The sequence below is a fragment of the Hirsutella rhossiliensis genome (genome assembly GCF_020360975.1).
Source record: "Hirsutella rhossiliensis strain HR02 chromosome Unknown scaffold00006, whole genome shotgun sequence".
Classification (NCBI taxonomy): Eukaryota; Fungi; Ascomycota; class Sordariomycetes; order Hypocreales; family Ophiocordycipitaceae; genus Hirsutella; species Hirsutella rhossiliensis.
Window position 1 is genome coordinate 3,946,169 of NW_025408672.1, and position 21,304 is coordinate 3,967,472.

The 21,304-nt window shown below is 51.4% G+C and overlaps 1 protein-coding gene across 1 annotated transcript; it reads left to right on the top strand.

The window, feature by feature from the left end:
• Nucleotides 1-13,637: 13,637 nt before the first annotated feature.
• Nucleotides 13,638-14,713, top strand: HRG_06746 (uncharacterized protein; the record flags this gene model as incomplete). The annotated part of the gene is made up of 5 exons (XM_044865217.1): nt 13,638-14,306; nt 14,362-14,396; nt 14,450-14,465; nt 14,536-14,565; nt 14,621-14,713. The coding sequence occupies 5 exons, from the start codon at nt 13,638-13,640 to the stop codon at nt 14,711-14,713; spliced, it is 843 nt and encodes a 280-aa protein (XP_044720157.1).
• Nucleotides 14,714-21,304: the final 6,591 nt, after the last annotated feature.

Consider the following 21,304-nt stretch of genomic DNA (forward strand, 5'->3'; position numbering starts at 1 on the left):
ACTTGCAAACCCTCCTGGAGAGTTCTCGTGACCAACTCGCATCCTCCTCCTCAGGTCGTCCCCTATATCCGACTTCACCGTGTCCCAATAGTGGACTCGACACGGTCGGCACCCGCCTCGCTCAGCCGCACGCAATGCCCATCCAACTACCGACGACCGTCAAAAAGGGACCCCTGCAATACTACCATAACCTCTTTCTTTCCTTCACTCTCATTCGTTATTGTCGCCTTTGCTATCTACTCCATGCAACGATGACACCGAAGGGTACTGCTGGACTTTCTTTCTCCGCAGACTTACCCACACTAACCTTACTGTTCGCCGACCTCCAACTTCTCGCGACATAGTCATCACCCCTACTCAACTTCCAACCCCGGCTCCTACTTCACTCACGACCATAGAACCAGATGGTCGAGACTGTTCAAGAACCTCGCCAGCTCATTCCCGCATACCCCCGCTTCTGATCTATCACCTAGGTAGCATTCTCTGACTCTTAAGTCTCCCCGACCCTAGCCGCGAGCCCTCTTTCGAGCAGCAAGAAAACCTGCTTTATAGGATGCCCACCTCCACTCTGCGTAACCCCTCATTTACACTTCCACGGTGACTACATCTGCCATGTTCTCACGATGTCGGCCTCCCAGCTCAACGTCGATACCTCGTCCTCCCGCGGCAACCTCTTGACAGCCAGAAAAATGCTGGCGCCGACATGTCCATGATGGCCTTTGTCCAGCCCGGCTGCCCGGCTAGGTTCGCCTACCAGAATGAGCATCGTGTCAAAGGGCTCAACGCAGAAACCCTAGCGAGGTCTTCCTTCCCACGCCCTCATGGCTGTCGACTCCGGAGTATGCAGCAATCCGGTCAGATACTGGCAATCCATCGACCTGCATCTTCTTCAGCCTTAATATTTCCATATACAACCAACAGATAATCTCCTCGGAATGGACCGAGCAATGGTTCTTCATGGTCGGCCGTGTTCATCCCTTTGCCCTGACGTGGGAAATCGAGCGACGTGATGGCTTGAGTCGGACGATGATAACATCACAGAATACACCGTCCCCGCGCTTATAGTCCGCGATCACAGCTACCAACCGTGAGTCTATGCTCCAAATCTCTCTGTCGCCACTGCCCTCCCTGACGATATCCATAGAATTGTCACTCGCACCCTCAGCTCGGTGGATACTTTCCCAACGATACAACCCATTGTCTCCTTCACGGGACCTGTCATCGGCTCCGGCCGCGACCTCCTGCATGGAAACTCGGCTGCGGCCCTTGACGACACCCAGCTGAGCTGCTGCGGCTTTGTCCAGCTCTCCACCTTTATTTGTCCTGGGATTCCCGGCAAACCCCTTCAAGGGCTTTCACCCTTCCAAGTTTTCGTCATCTTCCCCATTCACGCTAATCCTTGGACCTCCCTATGCAAGAAGATGACCGAGAGGCGCGACAGCCAGTTCCAGTCGAACGCTCTCTTCACCTGTACGGGCAAAATCGCCGGCTTACTGGATCACCAGATCATGAAACATGCCCGGCTTTCGACCAAGACTATATCTTCATCGTCGTCCCCGACACGTGGACTTTCCACGACAAGGCCATGTCCGACCAGGCTTCTGCAACACAACTACTGCCGACGACACCCAAGAGCGCGGTCGGCAATCCCTCGGACTATAGCGTTGCGTTGGCCAGGTTTACCTCTACGAAGAAACCCAAGGCCGCCCAAAGCCCCGCCTCCCACGCCGCATGCTTCTGGCCCAGTCGATCCCCTTATGCTGGCATCAAGTCGGTCAATGCCCGATCCCTACCAAACCCCAACCAAGAGACCGCGACTTTCTCCCGAAACTTCCACCATAATCACCGACTGTGACGGTCAAGACTCCCCCAAATCCGATACCTCCTCCTTTCTGTCCCCGGAAGACCCGCAGAGTCAGAAACGGACACCGAACAGGTCAATCACCAAGACACATCCGCCTCTGGCTCTATCAGACCTCCCGCGTCGATATCTTCCCGACCACTGCGCGCCCGACGTCCGCCCAAGAATATTCTCTAAACTTTAAAGCATCAAACGAAACAATACAACATGACAACATGTCTCATCATCCTCAAAATCAACTGCCAAAGGCTCGAATAGCACATTCTCTTCTCTTCTTGTTCTCCTTTTCATGAAGACGATCAAGTCAAAACTTCCCCAATATACTCCTTATTCTGTTTATACCTACGACTTATACCGGTAGCACATGTAAATTTTCCGAGCCTTCCACTCGCCCAGACATGCATTACCCACTCACATCTCTCTTCAACCCTGCCGTCTCTCCACGCCCTTTGAGTTTGCGCCTTTTAAACAAAATCTCCCTCCAGCGGCCTAGCCTGCCTCCCCGACGCTCTGTCTCGGTTTCACTCACGATAATGCTCTACGTCTCTCGCCGTGTCTCGTATCTCGACCTCACTCTTCTTCCTGTCTCCTATCTACTGTCGCCAACTCTCTCTCTCTTCTGTAGCCAACTCTTCTCCGGTTCTCTTGTCGCCAAATTTCGTTCCGAAAGGCTTCTTTGCGCGAGCCGCGGCTGGCGAGCCTTCCTCTCGTGAGGGTTTGGTCCAGCAGGGGTCAATAAGTTTCTTGGGCTCTGATTGGTCCCAAATTTGTATGTACGGTCGCAAAACGAGGAGCAACTGGACGACGGCTCTTAAAAAGTGGGACCTAGCCACCAGGCCCCCTGGTGCTTACCCCTTTTACCCACATTCTTAGTCTCAACCCCTTTTACCGACATTCTTCATTTATCATGAGTCCTACCCGCCCAAAGGCTTTTAAAAGGCTTTTAAGATAATGATGCCTATTGTCCGTGCCCGCTGTGGCTAGGAGAGGCCGGCGGTTGATTTCATTCGCAAAAGGAGCTCGGCTGGAACAACTAAGAACTGCCTGAGCTGTCGCGACCAGCGCACTTCTCATGTCAGGTCAGCCTCCCACTTTGGAGGTTCAATACTGACGAATTGAAGTATGATAGGTCCAGAGGCGCGATCCTGAGGTCAAGGAGCCTCGCACCGATGACGACATCCTCCACGGCGACTTCTGGAAGCAACACAAAGCCGAAAACCCCCTTCACCTTGATGTGGATCATCAGCCACTGGTGGTTGGCGACTTCTTTCAGCTTCCCCCTGTACTGCAGAAGCCTCTTTATTACGACAAGGAGGTGCAGGGAGTAGAGATAAAGGGCAGGAAGCATATCGGCGCTTCGACAAGACGGTTTTCTTGAAGGTTGCCCACCGTCAGCGCGGCGACAATCGGGGAGCGTTTCGCTCAGTTCTTGAGGAATTGCGGCTGCTCCAACTATTTATGGAGTCCTGGAAGCTCCTCTCCAGCCCGTGTTCAGGTGAAGCTGGACGATCAGGAGGTTGCCAAGTTCGTCAATTCCCTACGAGTATACGCCACGAAAGACAGGGTGAACGAATATAATCACTACACCTCGACCGCCTAGGCCGCCTGTCATCCAGGCCATGGCGAAGAACGTTGGCCCCGGTGCTGCTGCTGCTCCTGACGACAAGGCAGGCAACCTTGCGAAGCAGATTCCCGTATGCATTGGCGCCCGTCTGATACTGACGTCCAACCTTTGGCAGCCAGTTGGCCTCTGCAACGGCGCACGTGGTACAGTATACGATATCGCCTGGGCGCCTGGAGCTGACCCCATGCAAGACCCTTCCTGCGTGATCATGATGGGGTTTGACAAGTACACGAGGCCGGTATTCCTGACCACAGATGACAGGAAGATTGCCCCGGTTCTGCCAGTAGACAAGGACTTCCTCGTCGAAGCCACACTCTGCACTCGTACGCAGTTTCCCCTGATCGTATGCTACGCCATTACAGTTCACAAGTTCGCAGAGCACCACCGAAGACATGATCGTGACGGATCTGTCCTCAGTGTCCTGTCGTGACTTTTAGACCGGATTGAGCTGCGTGGCCGTCTCGCGTGTGAAAACGCTGCAGGGTCTGATGCTGGATGCCCCGTTTGACCGCAATCACCTGACGTATGCGTCACCGCCGGAAGGAACTAAGATGAAAATGAGGGATCAGCAACTTCGCAAACGACAGGTTCTCACCCAGAATCCGTACAAGACAGGCCACGGGTCTACGTAACTCCACTTGATGCTACCCGCGACGAGAACGACACTTTCCAAGGACCAAGGCACAGATGATAGTATGACTGTAGATACTATACTGATTGTTCGGTGACTGCTGGACTGGTAGCCAGACTCGCAGCCTTCGGCTGATTGTACGCCTTGCACCACAGCCCTAAAGACAAGTGCAAGGTGTGGCGCAGTATTTTAGTAATAACTTTACGAGACATGTTTCAGGACACCAAGAGCTTGATCAACGGTTTGATCCATTATTTGTGATACGTTAATACCCCTGCTAACGGTCGGCCGAGCTTAAACTCCCGAGGAGAACTCCATACAACGACCGAAGCATCCATGCCGTACACGTTCCCAACTCGCCAAATGAACCTGCCAGTGTGCCACAAGAAACCGGAGTTACTACAATCGACGGTTGTGTCAACATGCTGCCAAGAGCATGCACTCTCCACTGCGAGTAGTCAAGGCTCGTGGTCGATCACGGGATAGATACTTACGTGCTAGAGTTGGCATCTACGTCAGCATACTGCGAGTAGTCAAGGTTCGTCGTCGACCACGGGATATATACTTACGGGCTAGAGTTGCCATGTATGTCAGCATACTGCGAGCAGTCCAAGACTCGTCGTCCATCACGGGATAGACACTTACGGCCTAGAGTTGCCATGTATGTCAGCATACTGCGAGTAGTCACGATTCGTCGTCGATCGCGGGATAGATACTTACGTTCTAGAGTTGCCATCTAAGTCAGCATACTACTTGCGACTAGTCAAGACTCGTCATCGATCACGGGATAGATACTTACGTCCTAGAGTTGCCATCTAAGTCAGCATACTACTTGCGAGCAGTCAAGACTCGTCGTCGATCACGGGATTGATACTTACGCCCTAAAGTTGCCATCTATGTCAGCATACTACTTGCGAGCAGTCAAGACTCGTCGTCGATCACGGGATATATACTTACGATCTAGGGTTGCCATCTACGTCAGCATACTGCGAGTAGTCAAGGCTCGTCGTCGATCACGGGATATATACTTACGAACTAGGGTTGCCATGTATGTCAGCATACTGCGAGCAGTCAAGACTCGTCGCCGATCACGGGATAGATACTTACGCCCTAGAGTTGCCATCTAAGTCAGCATACTGCGAGCAGTCGATCACGGGATAGACACTTACGGGCTAGAGTTGCCATCTAAGTCAGCATACTACTTGCGAGTAGTCAAGACTCCTCGTCGATCAATCACGGGATAGATACTTACGGCCTAGGGTTGCCATGTATGTCAGCATGCTGCGAGCAGTCAAGACTCGTCGTCGATCACGGGATAGATACTTACGTTCTAGAGTTGCCATGTACGTCAGCATACTGCGAGCAGTCAAGACTCGTCGTCGACCACGGGATATATACTTACGATCTAGGGTTGCATGTATGTTAGCATACTGCGAGCAGACAAGACTCGTCGTCGATCACGGGATAGATACTTACGCCCTAGAGTTGCCATCTAAGTCAGCATACTGCGAGCAGTCAATCACGGGATAGATACTTACACACTAGAGTTGCCATCTAAGTCAGCATACTACTTGCGAGTAGTCAAGACTCCTCGTCGATCAATCACGGGATAGATACTTACGGCCTAGGGTTGCCATGTACGTCAGCATACTACTTGCGAGCCGTCAAGACTCGACGTCGATCACGGGATAGATACTTACACGCTAGAGTTGCCATCTAAGTCAGCATACTACTTGCGAGCAGTCAAGACTCGTCGTCGATCACGGGATAGATACTTACCCACTAGAGTTGCCATCTGTGTCAGCATACTACTTGCGAGCAGTCAAGACTCGTCGTCGATCACGGGATTGATACTTACGCCCTAAAGTTGCCATCTATGTCAGCATACTACTTGCGAGCAGTCAAGACTCGTCGTCGATCACGGGATAGATACTTACAGCCTAGAGTTGCCATGTACGTCAGCATACTACTTGCGAGCCGTCACGGCTCGTCGTCGATCACGGGATATATACTTACGTCCTAGAGTTGCCATGCATATCAGCATACTGCGAGCAGTCCAAGACTCGTTGTCCATTACGGGATAGACACTTACACACTAGAGTTGACATATGTGTCAGCATACTGCGAGCAGCCAAGACTCGTCGTCGACCACGGGATAGACACTTACGGCCTAGGGTTGCCATATCAGCATACTGCGAGCCGTCACGATTCGTCGATCACGGGATAGATACTTACGTTCTAGAAATACCATCTATGTCAGCATACTACTTGCGAGCAGTCAAGACTCGTCGTCGACCACGGGATAGACACTTACCTGCTAGAGTTGCCATATAAGCATACTGCGAGCCGTCACGATTCGTTGATCACGGGATAGATACTTACCCGCTAGAGTTGCCATCTACGTCAGCATACTGCGAGCCGCTGCGAGCCGCCAAGACTCGTCGTCGATCAATCACGGGATAGATACTTACGGCCTAGAGTTGCCATCTATGTCAGCATACTACTTGCGAGTAGTCAAGGCTCGTCGTCGATCACGGGATAGATACTTACGGCCTAGAGTTGCCATGTACGTCAGCATACTACTTGCGAGCAGTCGAGGCTCGTCGTCGACCACGGGATATATACTTACGGTCTAGAGTTGCCATGTACGTCAGCATACTGCGAGCAGTCAAGACTCGTCGCCGATCACGGGATAGATACTTACGGCCTAGAGTTGCCATCTAAGTCAGCATACTGCGAGCCGCCAAGACTCGTCGTCGATCAATCACGGGATAGATACTTACGAGCTAGAGTTGCCATCTATATCAGCATACTACTAGCGAGCATTCCAAGACTCGTCGTCGATCACGGGATAGATACTTACCCCCTAGAGTTGCCATCTACGTCAGCATACTGCGAGCCGCCAAGACTCGTCGTCGATCAATCACGGGATAGATACTTACGAGCTAGAGTTGCCATCTATGTCAGCATACTGCTAGCGAGCAGTCCAAGACTCGTCGTCGATTACGGGATAGATACTTACCCGCTAGAGTTGCCATCTACGTCAGCATACTGCGAGCCGCCAAGACTCGTCGTCGATCAATCATGGGATAGATACTTACGAGCTAGAGTTGCCATCTACGTCAGCATACTGCTTGCGAGCAGTCAAGACTCGTCGTCAATTACGGGATAGATACTTACGATCTAGAGTTGCCATATATGTCAGCATACTGCAAGCAGTCAAGACACGTCGTCCATCTCGGGATAGATACTTACGTCCTAGGGTTGCCATCTATGTCAGCATACTGCGAGCAGTCAAGACTCGTCGTCGATCACGGGATAGATACTTACGCCCTAGAGTTGCCATCTATGTCAGCATACTACTAGCGAGCAGTCCAAGACTCGTCGTCGATCACGGGATAGATACTCACACACTAGAGTTGCCATCTAAGTCAGCATACCCCGAGCAGTCCAAGACTCGTCGTCCATCTCGGGATAGATACTTACGGCCTAGAGTTGCCATCTACGTCAGCATACTGCTAGCAAGCAGTCAAGGCTCGTCGTCGATCACGGGATATATACTTACGCCCTAGAGTTGCCATGTCAGCATACTGCGAGCAGTCCAAGACTGGTCGTCCTTCACGGGATAGACACTTACGCACTAGAGTTGCCATCTTTGTCAGCATACTGCGAGCAGTCACGATTCGTCGTCGATCACGGGATAGACACTTACGACCTAGAGTTGCCATCTATGTCAGCATACTACTTGCGAGCAGTCAAGACTCGTCGTCGATCACGGGATAGACACTTACGGGCTAGAGTTGCCAGCTATGTCAGCATACTGCGAGCAGTCCAAGACTCGTCGTCAAACACGGGATAGACACTTACGGGCTAGAGTTGCCATCCATGTCAGCATACCGCGAGCAGTCCAAGACTCGTCGTCAATCACGGGATAGACACTTACGGCCTAGAGTTACCATCTATGTCAGCATACTGCGAGCAGTCACGATTCGTCGTCGATCACGGGATAGATACTTACGTTCTAGAGTTGCCATCCATATGAGCATTGTGAGAGCAGTCCATGCTCCTCGTCGATCACGGGATAGATACTTACGCGCTAGAGTTGCCATGTATGTCAGCATTCTGCGAGCAGTCCAAGACTCGTCAATCATGGGATAGATACTTACACACTAGTTGTGTTGCCATCTATATCAGCATACTGCGAGCAGTCAAGGCTCGTCGTCAATCACGGAATAGATACTTACGACCTAGAGTTGCCATCTATGTCAGCATGCTGCGAGCAGTCAAGACTCGTCGTCCATCACGGGATATATACTTACGTTCTAGAGTTGGCATTCTATGTCAGCATTCTGCGAGGACAGTCAAGACTCGTCTGAAATCGCGGGATAGACACTTACGGGCTAGAGTTGACATCTATATCAGCATACTGCGAGCAGCCAAGACTCGTCGTCCATCACGGGATAAATACTTACGTTCTAGAGTTGGCATTCTATGTCAGCATTCTGCGAGGACAGTCAAGACTCGTCTGATATCGCGGGATAGATACTTACACTCTAGAGTTGCCATGTATATCAGCATTGTGAGAGCAGCCAAGACTCGTCGTTAACCACGGGATTGATGCTTACGAGCTACAGACGCCATGTATATCAGCATACTGCCAGCATTCAAGACTCGTCGTCAATCACGGGATAGATACTTACGACCTAGAGATGCCATCTACGTCAGCATACTGCGAGCAGTCAAGACTCGTCAACAACGGGATAGATACTTACGGCCTACGGGTTAAATCAGCATATTGCGAGCAGTGAAGACTCGTCTACCATGGAATAGATACTTACACACTAGAGTTGCCATGCATATCAGCATACTTCGAGTAATCATGACTCGTCGTCAATCACGGGATAGATACTTACACTCTACAAGTTGCCATGTATATCAGCATACTGCGAGCAGTCGAGACTCGTCGTCAATCACGGGATAGATACTTACGGGCTACAGTTGCCCTGTATATCAGCATACTAGCAGTCAAGACTCGTCGTCCACGGGATAGATACTTACACACTAGAGTTGCCATCTATGTCAGCATACTGCAAGCAGTCCAAGACTCGTCGTCAATCACGGGATAGATACTTACGCCCTAGAGTTGCCATCTATGTCAGCATACTACTTGCGAGCAGTCAAGACTCGTCGTCGATCACGGGATAGATACTTACCCACTAGAGTTGCCATGTATATCAGTATACTGCGAGCAGTCAAGATTCGTCGTCAATCACGGGATAGATACTTACCCTCTAGAGTTGCCATCTATGTCAGCATACTGCGAGCAGCCGAGATCTGTCGTCAAATCATGGGATAAATACTTACTTCCTAGGGTTGCCATCTACATCAGTATACTGCGAGCAGTCAAGACTCGTCGTCAGTTATAGTATAGATACTTACGGGCTAGAGTTGCCCTGTATATCAGCATACTAGCAGTCAAGACTCGTCATCGATCATGGGATATATACTTACGGTCTAGAGTTGCCATCTACGTCAGCATACTGCGAGTAGTCAAGGCTCGTCGTTGATCACGGGATATATACTTACGATCTAGGGTTGCCATCTACGTCAGCATACTGCGAGTAGTCAAGGCTCGTCGTCGATCACGGGATATATACTTACGACCTAAGAGTTGCCATCTATGTCAGCATACTACTAGCGAGCAGTCCAAGACTCGTCGTCAATCACGGGATAGATACTTACACACTAGAGTTGCCATCTATATCAGCATATGGCGAGCAGTCAAGACTCGTCGTCTTTCACGGGATAGATACTTACACACTAGAGTTGCCATCTATATCAGCATAATTCGAGTAATCATGACTCGTCGTCAATCACGGGATAGATACTTACACACTAGAGTTGCCATCTATATCAGTATACTGCGGGCATAGCCAACGCTCGTCGTCAATCGCGGGATGGATACTTACGTTCTAGCGTTGCCATATATATCAGTATACTGCGAGCAGCCAAGAAACATCGTCAAGCACGGGATGAATACTTACGACCTAGAGTTGCCATATATATCAGTATACTGCGAGCAGCCAAGCAACATCGTCAATCACGGGATGGATACCGCTCGTTTCTCCAGTTTCGCCCCCGATTCTGCATCCAACACTGGGCTTGCTAGTCCCCACCCAGCAAGGGTTGTCAAAAGGACTATCGTAACCTTCATTTTTGCTAAAGGTGCTTAAAGTGGGAATAATAACAGTGTCAAGCAGTCCAGTTGTGAGTAATATAGACACTATTACTACGAGGGGAGCCTCAGCCATCTTTAAATGCTCCACGCTTTCGTGGGCTTAGTCAAATCCAAAATGCTTCGATCGCCGATCGGGTATATAGTGTCTTGAATATGTCCCATTTCTGGTGTATCATCTATGGTCGGGCTGACTGATATCAGGCGGACTCCTTGAATTCCTGTCCCCGCCGTAGTTATGTGAATTATTAGAGATCGGCCAATGACGAGCCGTAGATGGTTTCAGATGGCCGCGCTGATCCAGCTGTGCACGCCAAGGCGATCATATCCGCAGCCAAAGCGCGGTCGGGTGGCCTGTAAATCTGGCCCCAGCTAGCAAGCCGCTAACAGCTCTCCAGGGTCAGAATTTTTACAGGGGAGAGTTGTGGAGGAGCCACTCTCGGCGGCATACCGCGGTCGTTCTCGCGAAGAGAGAATGCAAGTGATGAAGAGGATTAAGGTTGCTTGTCCTTAGATTCTTCCTCCTCTAACAAAAAGTGACTTCTTATAGTTCTATCACCTGTGGCTGCCTTGTGGTGGCGATGTCGCCACCCAGGCCGCCTAGATGACGTTGTCATCTAGAAGGTTCGACACCACCACTTAACAACAACATTATTCATCTTTCTCAGTCACCTTTGCTAGAGTCAGCCCGCCCGCTAGGTAACCTCCGGACCTAGATCGTAAACCCGTTTTCATGACAGTCGTAGGGTTGGACGAAGCAGAGGGGAACAGGGGAACGGGCTGCGCGGTATCAGCACAGAGGCCTGCCATCAACTACGCTCCGACGACACCCCGGTGAATACTGAGGCCAATATGCCGCTGCTCACACCGCAACATGACTGATGGCTTGGCAACTGAAGTCGGGATGGAGCTCAACATAGGCGGACACTCGCGAAGCAGGATTTCGACGCCCAATAGTCCGCTTCCACTCCGTTGTCCCCTTGTTCCTCGTTAAGCAGCCCTCACTCCAAACAGGTTATTTCGGCGGTCGGATGACGCTATGGTGCCAGGTGCGACGGGCCACTTCAGGCTCAAGGTAGCGCGAGTGCAAGGGGCTCCCTGCCGGCCTGCGACCAGTACCATACACCAACACATCTGTGACTTGATTCTGGACAAATTATCCTGTTGATGGGGTGTCGAAGACCTGGCTGCGGCAGGGACGATCGCCATCTGGCATGGAAAAACATGGCTTAGAAGACATCGACCAGCGAGATCCTCCTGCGCACCCCGCTCGAAATACGAGTATGCGAAATGAAAATCCTCATCAAGCTATCATTCTACTCGGGAAGCGGCGGAAAGGCAAAGGGTGGGATTCACGTCGTCCTGGCCAGGCAATGGATACGTCTCCACCAACTGCTTGATGCTATTCCACACCTCCTGCACTTTATCTTTCTCCCTATACGGCAAGTTAGACTGCTGCGTAGTACCAGCGCGCGCGCGAGCTTACTCGTCCTTGCTCAGCAACAGATCATTGACACTGTTCTCAACCGGTCAGATGAGCGCCCATGACGACAGAACATCTGACATACATTCGCTGGGTTTCCTTTATTCTGCGGGTCGTTAGTCGCTCCACGCCTTGTATTTCCGACATGGTTCCAACGTACTGCGAGTCTTGGAGCAGTACTAAGTCTTGCAAGCTAGTGAGGCAGTTAGCAGCGCGGCGTAGAACTGGCTAGTTGCAATAACACTTGCCTAGAGAGTCGCGTTTGCAACAGATTGTGCTGGCCGCTGTCGACTGCCCTGTATCCTGGTCAGCACATGACAGATACAGAAGGCCAAACGGGCCACTCGAAATACCACGTGTTGCTTGAGCCCTGCGAGGTATAGGCGCAGGGTGCCTGGCGAGTGGTCTGCTGTGCCGTCAAGTTCTTCAAAGAATTTGACATCTCGGAATTTACCGGCCTTGAGGACATGCCACTGCCCGACAATTTTCTGACTCCCTGTTGTGACATCCGAGCGGGCGCATTTTGCGCTCTGTGTTTCCACTGTGGCTGTGGTGCGACCCTCTTGGCTAAGATGGCCTGAATAATCTCAGACTGTGACATGTCGTCTGGTGGCCGTTGGAGCGAGGCGTGCCTTTGGCTGTGGCAAGGCATGCCGGACGTATTTATAACACATCAAGAACGGGTAGTTGATGCTGCCCATGGTGGCAGGTACTGGACACACAATTTCATCACTCTCGGCGGCCGACCTGGCCAATAGGGCTACTATCAGCTACTTGACGTTCTTGTCTCAAGTCTTGACTGTACTGTAGCTGTCGGATCCACCGACCGTTCCCGGTTGGACTACTACCACTCCTTGCTGAAGACCGTCTCGGGCCCGAGCGACTGGAAAAGCGGCCGTTAGTTTACAAAACGACTCAGCAACTTGTTTGGATGGCCAGTTGAAATAGCGGTCTCTTAATTGTGATGTAGCAACCGTCCAGTACCAGACAAATGCCTCTGCAGGGGTTTTATTCTGACATCGCTTTGTAGGCCCTCAAAGCGCGGAAAGGTGGGGGAGAAGCCAGATGGTGGCAACCGGTCTCGGCGCCAAACCCACCACGTTTTACGTCCAATAGTTGCCTTTGAGCCGCACCGTGGACTCCAGCGTGGTTTGCGCCGAAAGGTTCGCAGGCTGGCCTGACAAACGTGCAAACGCTGTGGGGCCTGCTCACCAGGCCCGATGATCCTTAAATGGACGCTTGTAACATGCCATGGGGTGGCGCACCTGCAAAAGGTGACTACCCGTTGGTCTAAGCGTGGTGGGGCCACGGCAGCCCACTAAAGGTCTTACGCCCTTTAGTTGGCACAAAAATTCCGTGACATCACAAAAATTCCGTGACAGTTGTCGTGAAAACGGGTTAACGATCTAGGTCCGGAAGTTACCTAGTCGGGCTGACTCTAGCAAAGGTGACTGAGAAGGATGAATAATATTGTTGTTAAGCGGTGGTATCGAACCTTCTAGATGACAACGCCATCTAGGCGGCCTGGGTGGCGACATCGCCACCACAAGGCAGCCACAGGTGACAGAACTATAAGAAGTCACTTTTTGTTAGGGAGGAAGAAGAATCTAAGGACAAGAAACATAATCTATTCATCACTTGCACCCTCTCTTCGCGAGAGTTATGAGCCCGGGAGAAACAGTGTTTCTGTAACTTCCGGCTGCTGCATTCTTCCACAACCGCTCTCGATTGAACTTATCGTCGATTAAGACACCTCTACGCCCCATTTCTCTCTCCTTAATCATCCTTTCTGCTTCAACCAAGATGTCGAAGGACACCATCCAGCGCACGATTCTTACGGAGCCTCAGGATTGGGATAAGTGGCTAAAGGAGCTTCGGGCCCGTGTGGACAAGACCATCCACAAGCTCATCTTCGAACATGACAAGACCCCCCTTGAACTACCTGAACGCCCCGAATTCAGTGATTTCAACGCTGAGGCTGAAAGATTTGCTGATCTGAATGCAGGCCAGCAGAAGGCTTATTCTGAAGCATCGAGGGACTACGAAGGTCGCCGAAAGGAATACCTCTACGAGACGAGGCTCGTCACAGCAGCCCGTACGACGATTACGGAGACGATTAGCAAAGCGAAGTTGACCTCCCTTCACGACGACGAGACTCTTCGGGAGTGGTTTGTAAAGCTCGAGGCCTCGACAGCCCCAACGAGGGGCTATATGATGGAACGTATCCGAGCCCAGTATACGATCCATCTTCGAGCTTTTCCGACGAAGAATATCTCTACCTGGCTCGCTAGATGGGAGGAAATCATGGGAGAAGCTGAACAGTACTTCCTCGTGGAGGCTGTGACCGGCCAATGGCTGCGAGACATAGCTAGCCTGATTAAGCCCCTTTCCGACGGCTTCTCGGCTATATTTATCCGCGGAAGCAAAAGGCTAGACGAAGAAGCCGCTGCCATCCAGTTCAAGATCTACCAAGCACATAGGCCAGGACTGCATCGAGAATCCCCAAAGCGACCAAAACAATACCTAGAAGAAAGATGGACCTACCAGGAAGCAGCTCGCCAGGTCAGGGAAATCGTCGAATTGAACCCAGTAACGGCCCCGGGAACGGTGAAAAGAGGAGCCGGCTTTCAGGCCAGTCCGAAAGAAGATTCCACGCCACGGAAGAAGAGGAAGGAAGCATCTGACAAAGACCGTTGCCCAGCTTGTGGTCTTGACAGCCATGAACTTGAGGGTTGCTGGCAAGTCTTCGAGGAATTACGGCCAGGCCATTTCAATCGATCTGAAAGGCTGTGCAAGAAAGCCCAGAAAGCTATCAGGACAACCCCGACCTACGGAAGAAGGTCGAGGAGATCCGCGAAATCCAGAAAGATGGGAAATAGCAACCAGCGACCCGGGTTCGAGGACGGATGGTTGGGACGGCCAATCCGGCTTTCGTCTACCCAGCCGGGTCATCGGTGGCAGCATCGGAATACCCGCTCCGCCTATCCGCGATCCTTGACTCAGGAGCTTCACTTCACGTGTGTAATACACTCAGCCGATTCCGGTCATTCAGAAAGGCCCAGAAAGACTACCTAATCACAGGGGAATCAGAAGTCCGGATTGAGGGTACGGCAGGGTTAATTTCACGATGACCTTACCGGACGGATCATTCCAAATACTTCGGCTGAAAAAGGTAGCTTACTGCCCAAGCTTTTCAACGAGCCTGATTTCCTTCCAAACCCTACGAGATGAAGGAATCTATTGGGACACCTTCTCGGAGCCTACGAGGCTAGTACGGCGGAATCAGACGATTGGGATTCTTCAAAGGAGATACCAACAATTCGTCCTGGAGTTCAGGCCAACAGCAGAAGCGGAGACCGTGAATTTCGACACAGTCTTCCAAGCAACAAAACCTCGAAGGGCCGGGACCAAAGACCTCGCCCGGCCAGCCAAGGAGACGGCAACCTCTGGCACGCCCGCCTCGGTCACCCCCACTGGCCCTCCACAAGCTAGGCCTTCGAAACGGGGTTCGAATCAAGGGCCAAAGACTGTGGAGTGCGAATTCTGTGCTCAGGGAAGGCCAGGAAACAAATTTCCGCAGACCCCGACCGGGAAAGAAATCGCCCTTGTCACGAGATTTGGATCGACTGGACCGACCTTTCCGCAGACCACGAAGACTTCGTCCGTGTGATGTTTATCACAGACGCCTTTACAGGAATGGTTTTCCCTATTTTATGCGGACCTACCAAGAGAAGCATAATTGGGCTGTGTTGAGGGATTTTGTCCATTGGATGAAAGACCGATACGGCTTCGAAGTGAAGGTCGTACGCTCAGATGGGGAGCTCTTTACGAAGAAGATCACAGCATGGTTACGAAAGAAGGGCATTTCAGCGGAAAGATCGGCTTCAAACACCCAATCCCAGAATGGAGGGGCGAAAGATCGGGAGGCCTTTCTATAGAAAGAGGCAGGGTGATGAGAATCGCTTCAAGGCTCCCGCATAACCTCTGGAAAGAGATCGTGGAAGCCGCATGTTATCTTCGAAATCGAACTCCAAGAGAGCCGAGGGTCCAAATCAACGCCGGGTCCGACGCTCCGGAGCCCGACGCGAAGCCAGGGGCCGAAGAAGAACTTGAATGGAAGTCCCCGATCGAGCTGTTCACAGGCAAGAATGCCCAACTGTCACATCTTCGGGCTTACGGTTGCAGGGCCTACGCGATGACTGCAAACGCCCAATTGAAAAGGGACAAACTGCGGAAGCTTGATCCGAGGGCTCATATTGGGTATCTTGTCGGTTATAATTCTACGAATATCTTCCGGATCTGGATTCCATATCTTAAGAGGGTTGTCTCGACAAGAGACGTTGTTTTCGACGAACATACCTTCTTCGACGGAAAGCTCGAGCAACAATCGCTGCTATCAGGCATCGAAGAGCTTATCCAGAAGATAGAGATCCCGGAGGATCAGAGAGGTAACCAAGAAGCTCTCGATGAAGAAACCGATGAAGAAACCGATATCGAAGGCCTCGACGCAGAAAGCACTGCAGGAAGCACGATCGTCGTAATGACCCAAGAAGAAGAAGACCAAAGCGAAGAACAGGAAAAGGAAGACTACGAGAGGGCTAGAGTTCTCGAAGAAGCTGGCCTTCTGACGCCTCCCACAACAGCGGATTCAGAAGACGAACCAGGGGCAGTCTTTTCAGTCCATCTTCCTGTCGCTACCCCTGAGGGGGTGGGAGGGAAAGCAGCCCTCCGTGAGGGGGTGGAAAAACCTCACTTTCCGGACAATCCTACAGCGGCTGTTTTTTCGGCCTTGCTCTGCAAAGCCAAGGAAGCGTCTGATCAGACAGGGATAGGACAGGAAGACCCGTTTTTCGACCGATCGGACCGATTTTCGGACTTTAATCCTACGCCCATCCAAGACGGATGCCGCGGAGCATTTACAGCAGGGAGGCTCTTCAGGCCACAAAAGAAGCCCACCAAGGTCCATAAGAGAGATCTCCCGGATCCACCAGAAACCCAGAAACAACTCGAGAATCACCCTTATAGGGAGGAATTCGCCCAAGCCCAACAAGATCATCTTGCCTCACATGAGGAAATGGGCTCCTTTGAAGAGATTTCTTGGAAAAGGGTTGCCGGCCACCAGGTTCTCGGATGCAAGTGGGTATTCATCTATAAGACAGATAAGCATGGACTTCTTCAGAAATGCAAAGCCCGGCTCGTCGTTTGCGGCAACCAACAGAAAAAGGGGGACCTTCCGACCCGGGCCACAACCTTAGCCGGGATGTCTTTCCGGACCCTCATGGCCATTGCCGCCGAGTATGACCTCGAGCTTGATCAGATGGATGCCGTCAACGCATTCGTCAATTGCCCTCTTGAAGAAGAAGAAGTCGTCTTTATGAGGATGCCGCCAGGCTTCCAGAAACCCGGGAAGGTGCTACGGCTTCGGAAAGCTCTCTACGGCCTACGCCGATCCCCTCTTCTTTGGCAACAGCATCTCACAGGCTCCCTCGAAGAGCTGGGGTTCAAGAAAGTCCCTCAGGAACCCTGTGTGATGATGAAGGGTGCCGTGACCGTCTTTTTCTACGTGGACGACATTATCTGGGCCTACCGAAAGGAAGATGAAGGCTTAGCTAAGGAAGCCATACAAAGGCTCGAAGAACGCTATAAAATGAGCTTCCTAGGGAACCTAAATGGTTTCTAGGGATACACATCCTCCGGGATCGGCCCCATCGAACGATCTGGCTGACCCAGGATTCGTATATCGACAAGATAGCTCATAAGTACGTTCCCGAAAGCCTAGGCCCTTCGAAGCTCCCAGACACTCCGATGGTCACGAACGAAGAGCTCCTTCCGGCTTCTAGCCAAGCAAACCAAAGGGAGATACATCAATATCTCCAGAAGGTCGGATCTGTGCTCTTTTCAGCCATATCCACGAGGCCGGATATTGCATTTGCAGTCTCCCGGCTAGCCCGCCACAACCAGAACCCGGACGAATCACACCAACGAGCCGTAGATAGAGTCATCCTTTATCTCTACGGCACGCGTTCGTACGGCATAAGGCTTGGGGGCTCAAAGAAAGTCGAACTGTTTCTTTGTTCGAGTGATGCATCATTTGCAGACAATTCTCTCGACAGAAAGAGCTCTCAAGGCTACGTTATGACCCTATTCGGGGGAACCATTGCGTGGAAAGCCTCGAAGCAAGCCACAGTCACAACGTCGAGCACAGAGGCAGAGCTCCTAGCTCTTTCAGAAGCCTCAAAGGAAGCAATCTTCTTAAGCCGGTTGTTGACGTCTTTACGGATTCAGATCCCTTGCCGTTGCTAGTAGAGTGTGATAACTCGCAGACAATCAGGCTCCTCGAAGAGGGCGCGAAGCTATCTACACGGCTAAGGCATGTCGATATCCATCAACACTGGCTACGTCAGGAATGCCAGGAAGGCCGAATCCGGGTCCGTTGGGTCCCCACGGCACATATGAGAGCCGATGGCTTGACCAAAGCTCTGCCAAGCAGAAACTCTTCGAGTTCCAAAGGATGATTGGGCTCGAAGATCTCACGGAGCGGCTACGCCTAGAGGCCCGGTTAGAAGACCTCCGAGACCAGATCAAAGACCATAGGAAGCCTATGCCGCCGGGAAGGTAAAGCATTCGTATCTCCTATTCACACCGGTCGATCGGCCCTTCGATCGTTGCCCTTAAAAGGCTTTTTAGCTACACCCGATCGGGATAGGCTATAGCTAAGGGGGTGTGTCGTGAAAACGGGTTAACGATCTAGGTCCGGAAGTTACCTAGTCGGGCTGACTCTAGCAAAGGTGACTGAGAAGGATGAATAATATTGTTGTTAAGCGGTGGTATCGAACCTTCTAGATGACAACGTCATCTAGACGGCCTGGGTGGCGACATCGCCACCACAAGGCAGCCACAGGTGACAGAACTATAAGAAGTCACTTTTTGTTAGGGAGGAAGAAGAATCTAAGGACAAGAAACATAATCTATTCATCACTTGCACCCTCTCTTCGCGAGAACAGTCGCCTCCCTAAATTTTGGGCATGAAAATGAGTGCATCTCAACGAACTACATCACACTACCGTACACAATAAGTTATCATTCGGAATACACATTAGATTCGACTTCTGGGGCTCCTCTTTAGTCTCTGACATGAAGAAGAAGTTAAATATAGCTTTACAGGCGACCATTCGAGCTCGCCGGCAGACTGGTTTCGAGACAAGTCGGGTTATCTCAACTGCCCAAGAATGGCTACGTATACGCTAATCCCGTATGTTTCTTGCTCTATTCAGCATTTTCGCACCTCACGAAAGTCTCGTAGCATCTCTTGTATGTTATCGTAGGGCCGAGTGTGATGTTGTGGGCATGGAGTATCTGCGAGAGATTCAGCCATGACAACTGGAGGCGATGAAGGCATCCACGATTCCCCCAATGCTATGTCTTCCTCTATAGATCGCTGGAGCATTTCGTCATCATTGTACTCTTCTTCGTCGTCTTCGTCGTCGTTGTTGAAGGGGCCGAGACCGTGAAAGTGAACTGTATCCTCACTGCAAGGTAAAGACGACATATCCTCTAGGGGATGCGGCCGCCTAACTGCGCGGGCGAGGATATCGCTTGCAGTGTTATTCGCCTTTGTAGTGTCTACAAAGAATGGGTCTGCTTTAGGTTCTTTCAGGGCCTTTGTGAATGTCTCGTGGGACTCTTGGAGTGTGTAGAACTCAATATCACGCCCCGTATGTTGTAGCCAAGGCTTGAAATTCATCGTCTTGAGTTTCCCGTTGACTTCCTGCTTCTTGCTAGCGCTGTAATCCGCCCTTATACCCGCCATCTCGTCGCGAATTCGTTTGAGATGCATCCGTAGCTCTCGCCGGGTTTGCCGCTTGTATGCTGCTCGAGACTGCATTCGTATTCGCGCTGGATGTCCTCGATGTTGCAGCTCGTGATGAATTGACCGGACGGCTTAACGATCTTGCCTCGCTTCTTCCTGCTTGCCCACGCTTCTATACGGCTATTTCGGTCCTTTATAAAGGATTGGACTTGAGATTGCAGGATGAGGGCTTCTGTCACCACCTTAGCAGTCTGACGCAAACCCTCACGAGTTGGTGAACTCAGTACGTCATGGTACCGCTGCCTAATCCTGTTCGTAGTATCCGCAGCGATCTGGAAACGGGCTTCATTAGGCAAAAGTGAGTTATAAGCCGGGTTCACAAGTCTCTGCTGCCGAAGCTGCTCGTTGAGAAGCCTTGCAACAACGGGTTTTGGTGTCACGGGGTAAAGACCTGTTTTTTCGAAGCCCGCAATGATGTTATGGCGCGTGAACCCAGCCTCGTAGACTTTTTGAAAAGCGTTGAGGAAGTCAACCCGCGAGAAAGCAAGGTGGCCCTCTGCGAGTGTTTTTCGTAGAGCTTTCTGGTGTGCCGCTTTCAGTGGTTGGAAACACCAACATCTAGCGGCTGCATGATGTGTGTGGAATGAGGGGGAGAATGGCGATGATGATATCAAAATTGATGCAGTATTCAGCGAATTCGAGTCGTCGTGCCCTGTGAAGCCATCTACAACGAGCAACCGGAAAATCCTATCTTTCTCGTCCCGTTGGGTCGGAGGTGCCTCAACCGTCGTCATCCCAAGGTTTGGAACACGAAGATGCTCATCACAGCCAAACCATTGTTCTAGTGACTTCCCAGAGCGTTGTGCTTGCGCTGAGGATGCCCAGGACCAGCGATTGAAGTGCCTCGCCCATTCGAGATGTATCTGAGCGTTGCTGAAGCCGGTTGGTGATTGAGCAAAGCGGACGCCACTATCAATAGCGATAAGTTACCGGCCCAATTCGTGGTAGGGAAATGCGCGAAGATGATCCAGGGAGGAAGAGAGTCCCCTGCAGCATTGATCGTGCCAATAACTGTGCAGGATTCTCGATTCGCCGGATCGAGAACTTCCACCCGACTCTTCACGCGTGTGGTGCGGGTCACGAGAACGTGTACGCGTTCTCGCAAGCAGCCGATCCGAATGCCGGCTTCATCTTCATTCCAAATCTCCGATGCCCCAATGCGAAACTTCTTGATAGTCTCATCGAGGTTAGAGAAGAAGTCATTCACTTCCTCAACACTCTGCGCTTCAAAAGACTTCCGTGCTCTCGACGGCCTTCAAGTAAGTCTTCTTGACCTCAGGGTGACTTTGGCGCCAGCCTGCGAGCCAGTTCTGAGACATAGGTCTTGATGATGGATCTCGTCGCTGCGCTGATTGTATTTGCGGCAGCCTCAAGCTGCTCCTTTCCCGCTGGAATACCAGTACGCTCCATCCACTGTATGTACGCCACAAGGGCGTTATCTTCATCCTCAGTCAACGCAGTTGGGCGCCCCTGACCTCGGGCAAATGGGTTTTCCAAAGAACGGATGGCCCTCTCGACAGCGCCTCTATTGACTTTGTACAATAAGAACAAGCGTGAAGCCGATCACGATATTAAATATAAGACCGACTGCCGATTCTAT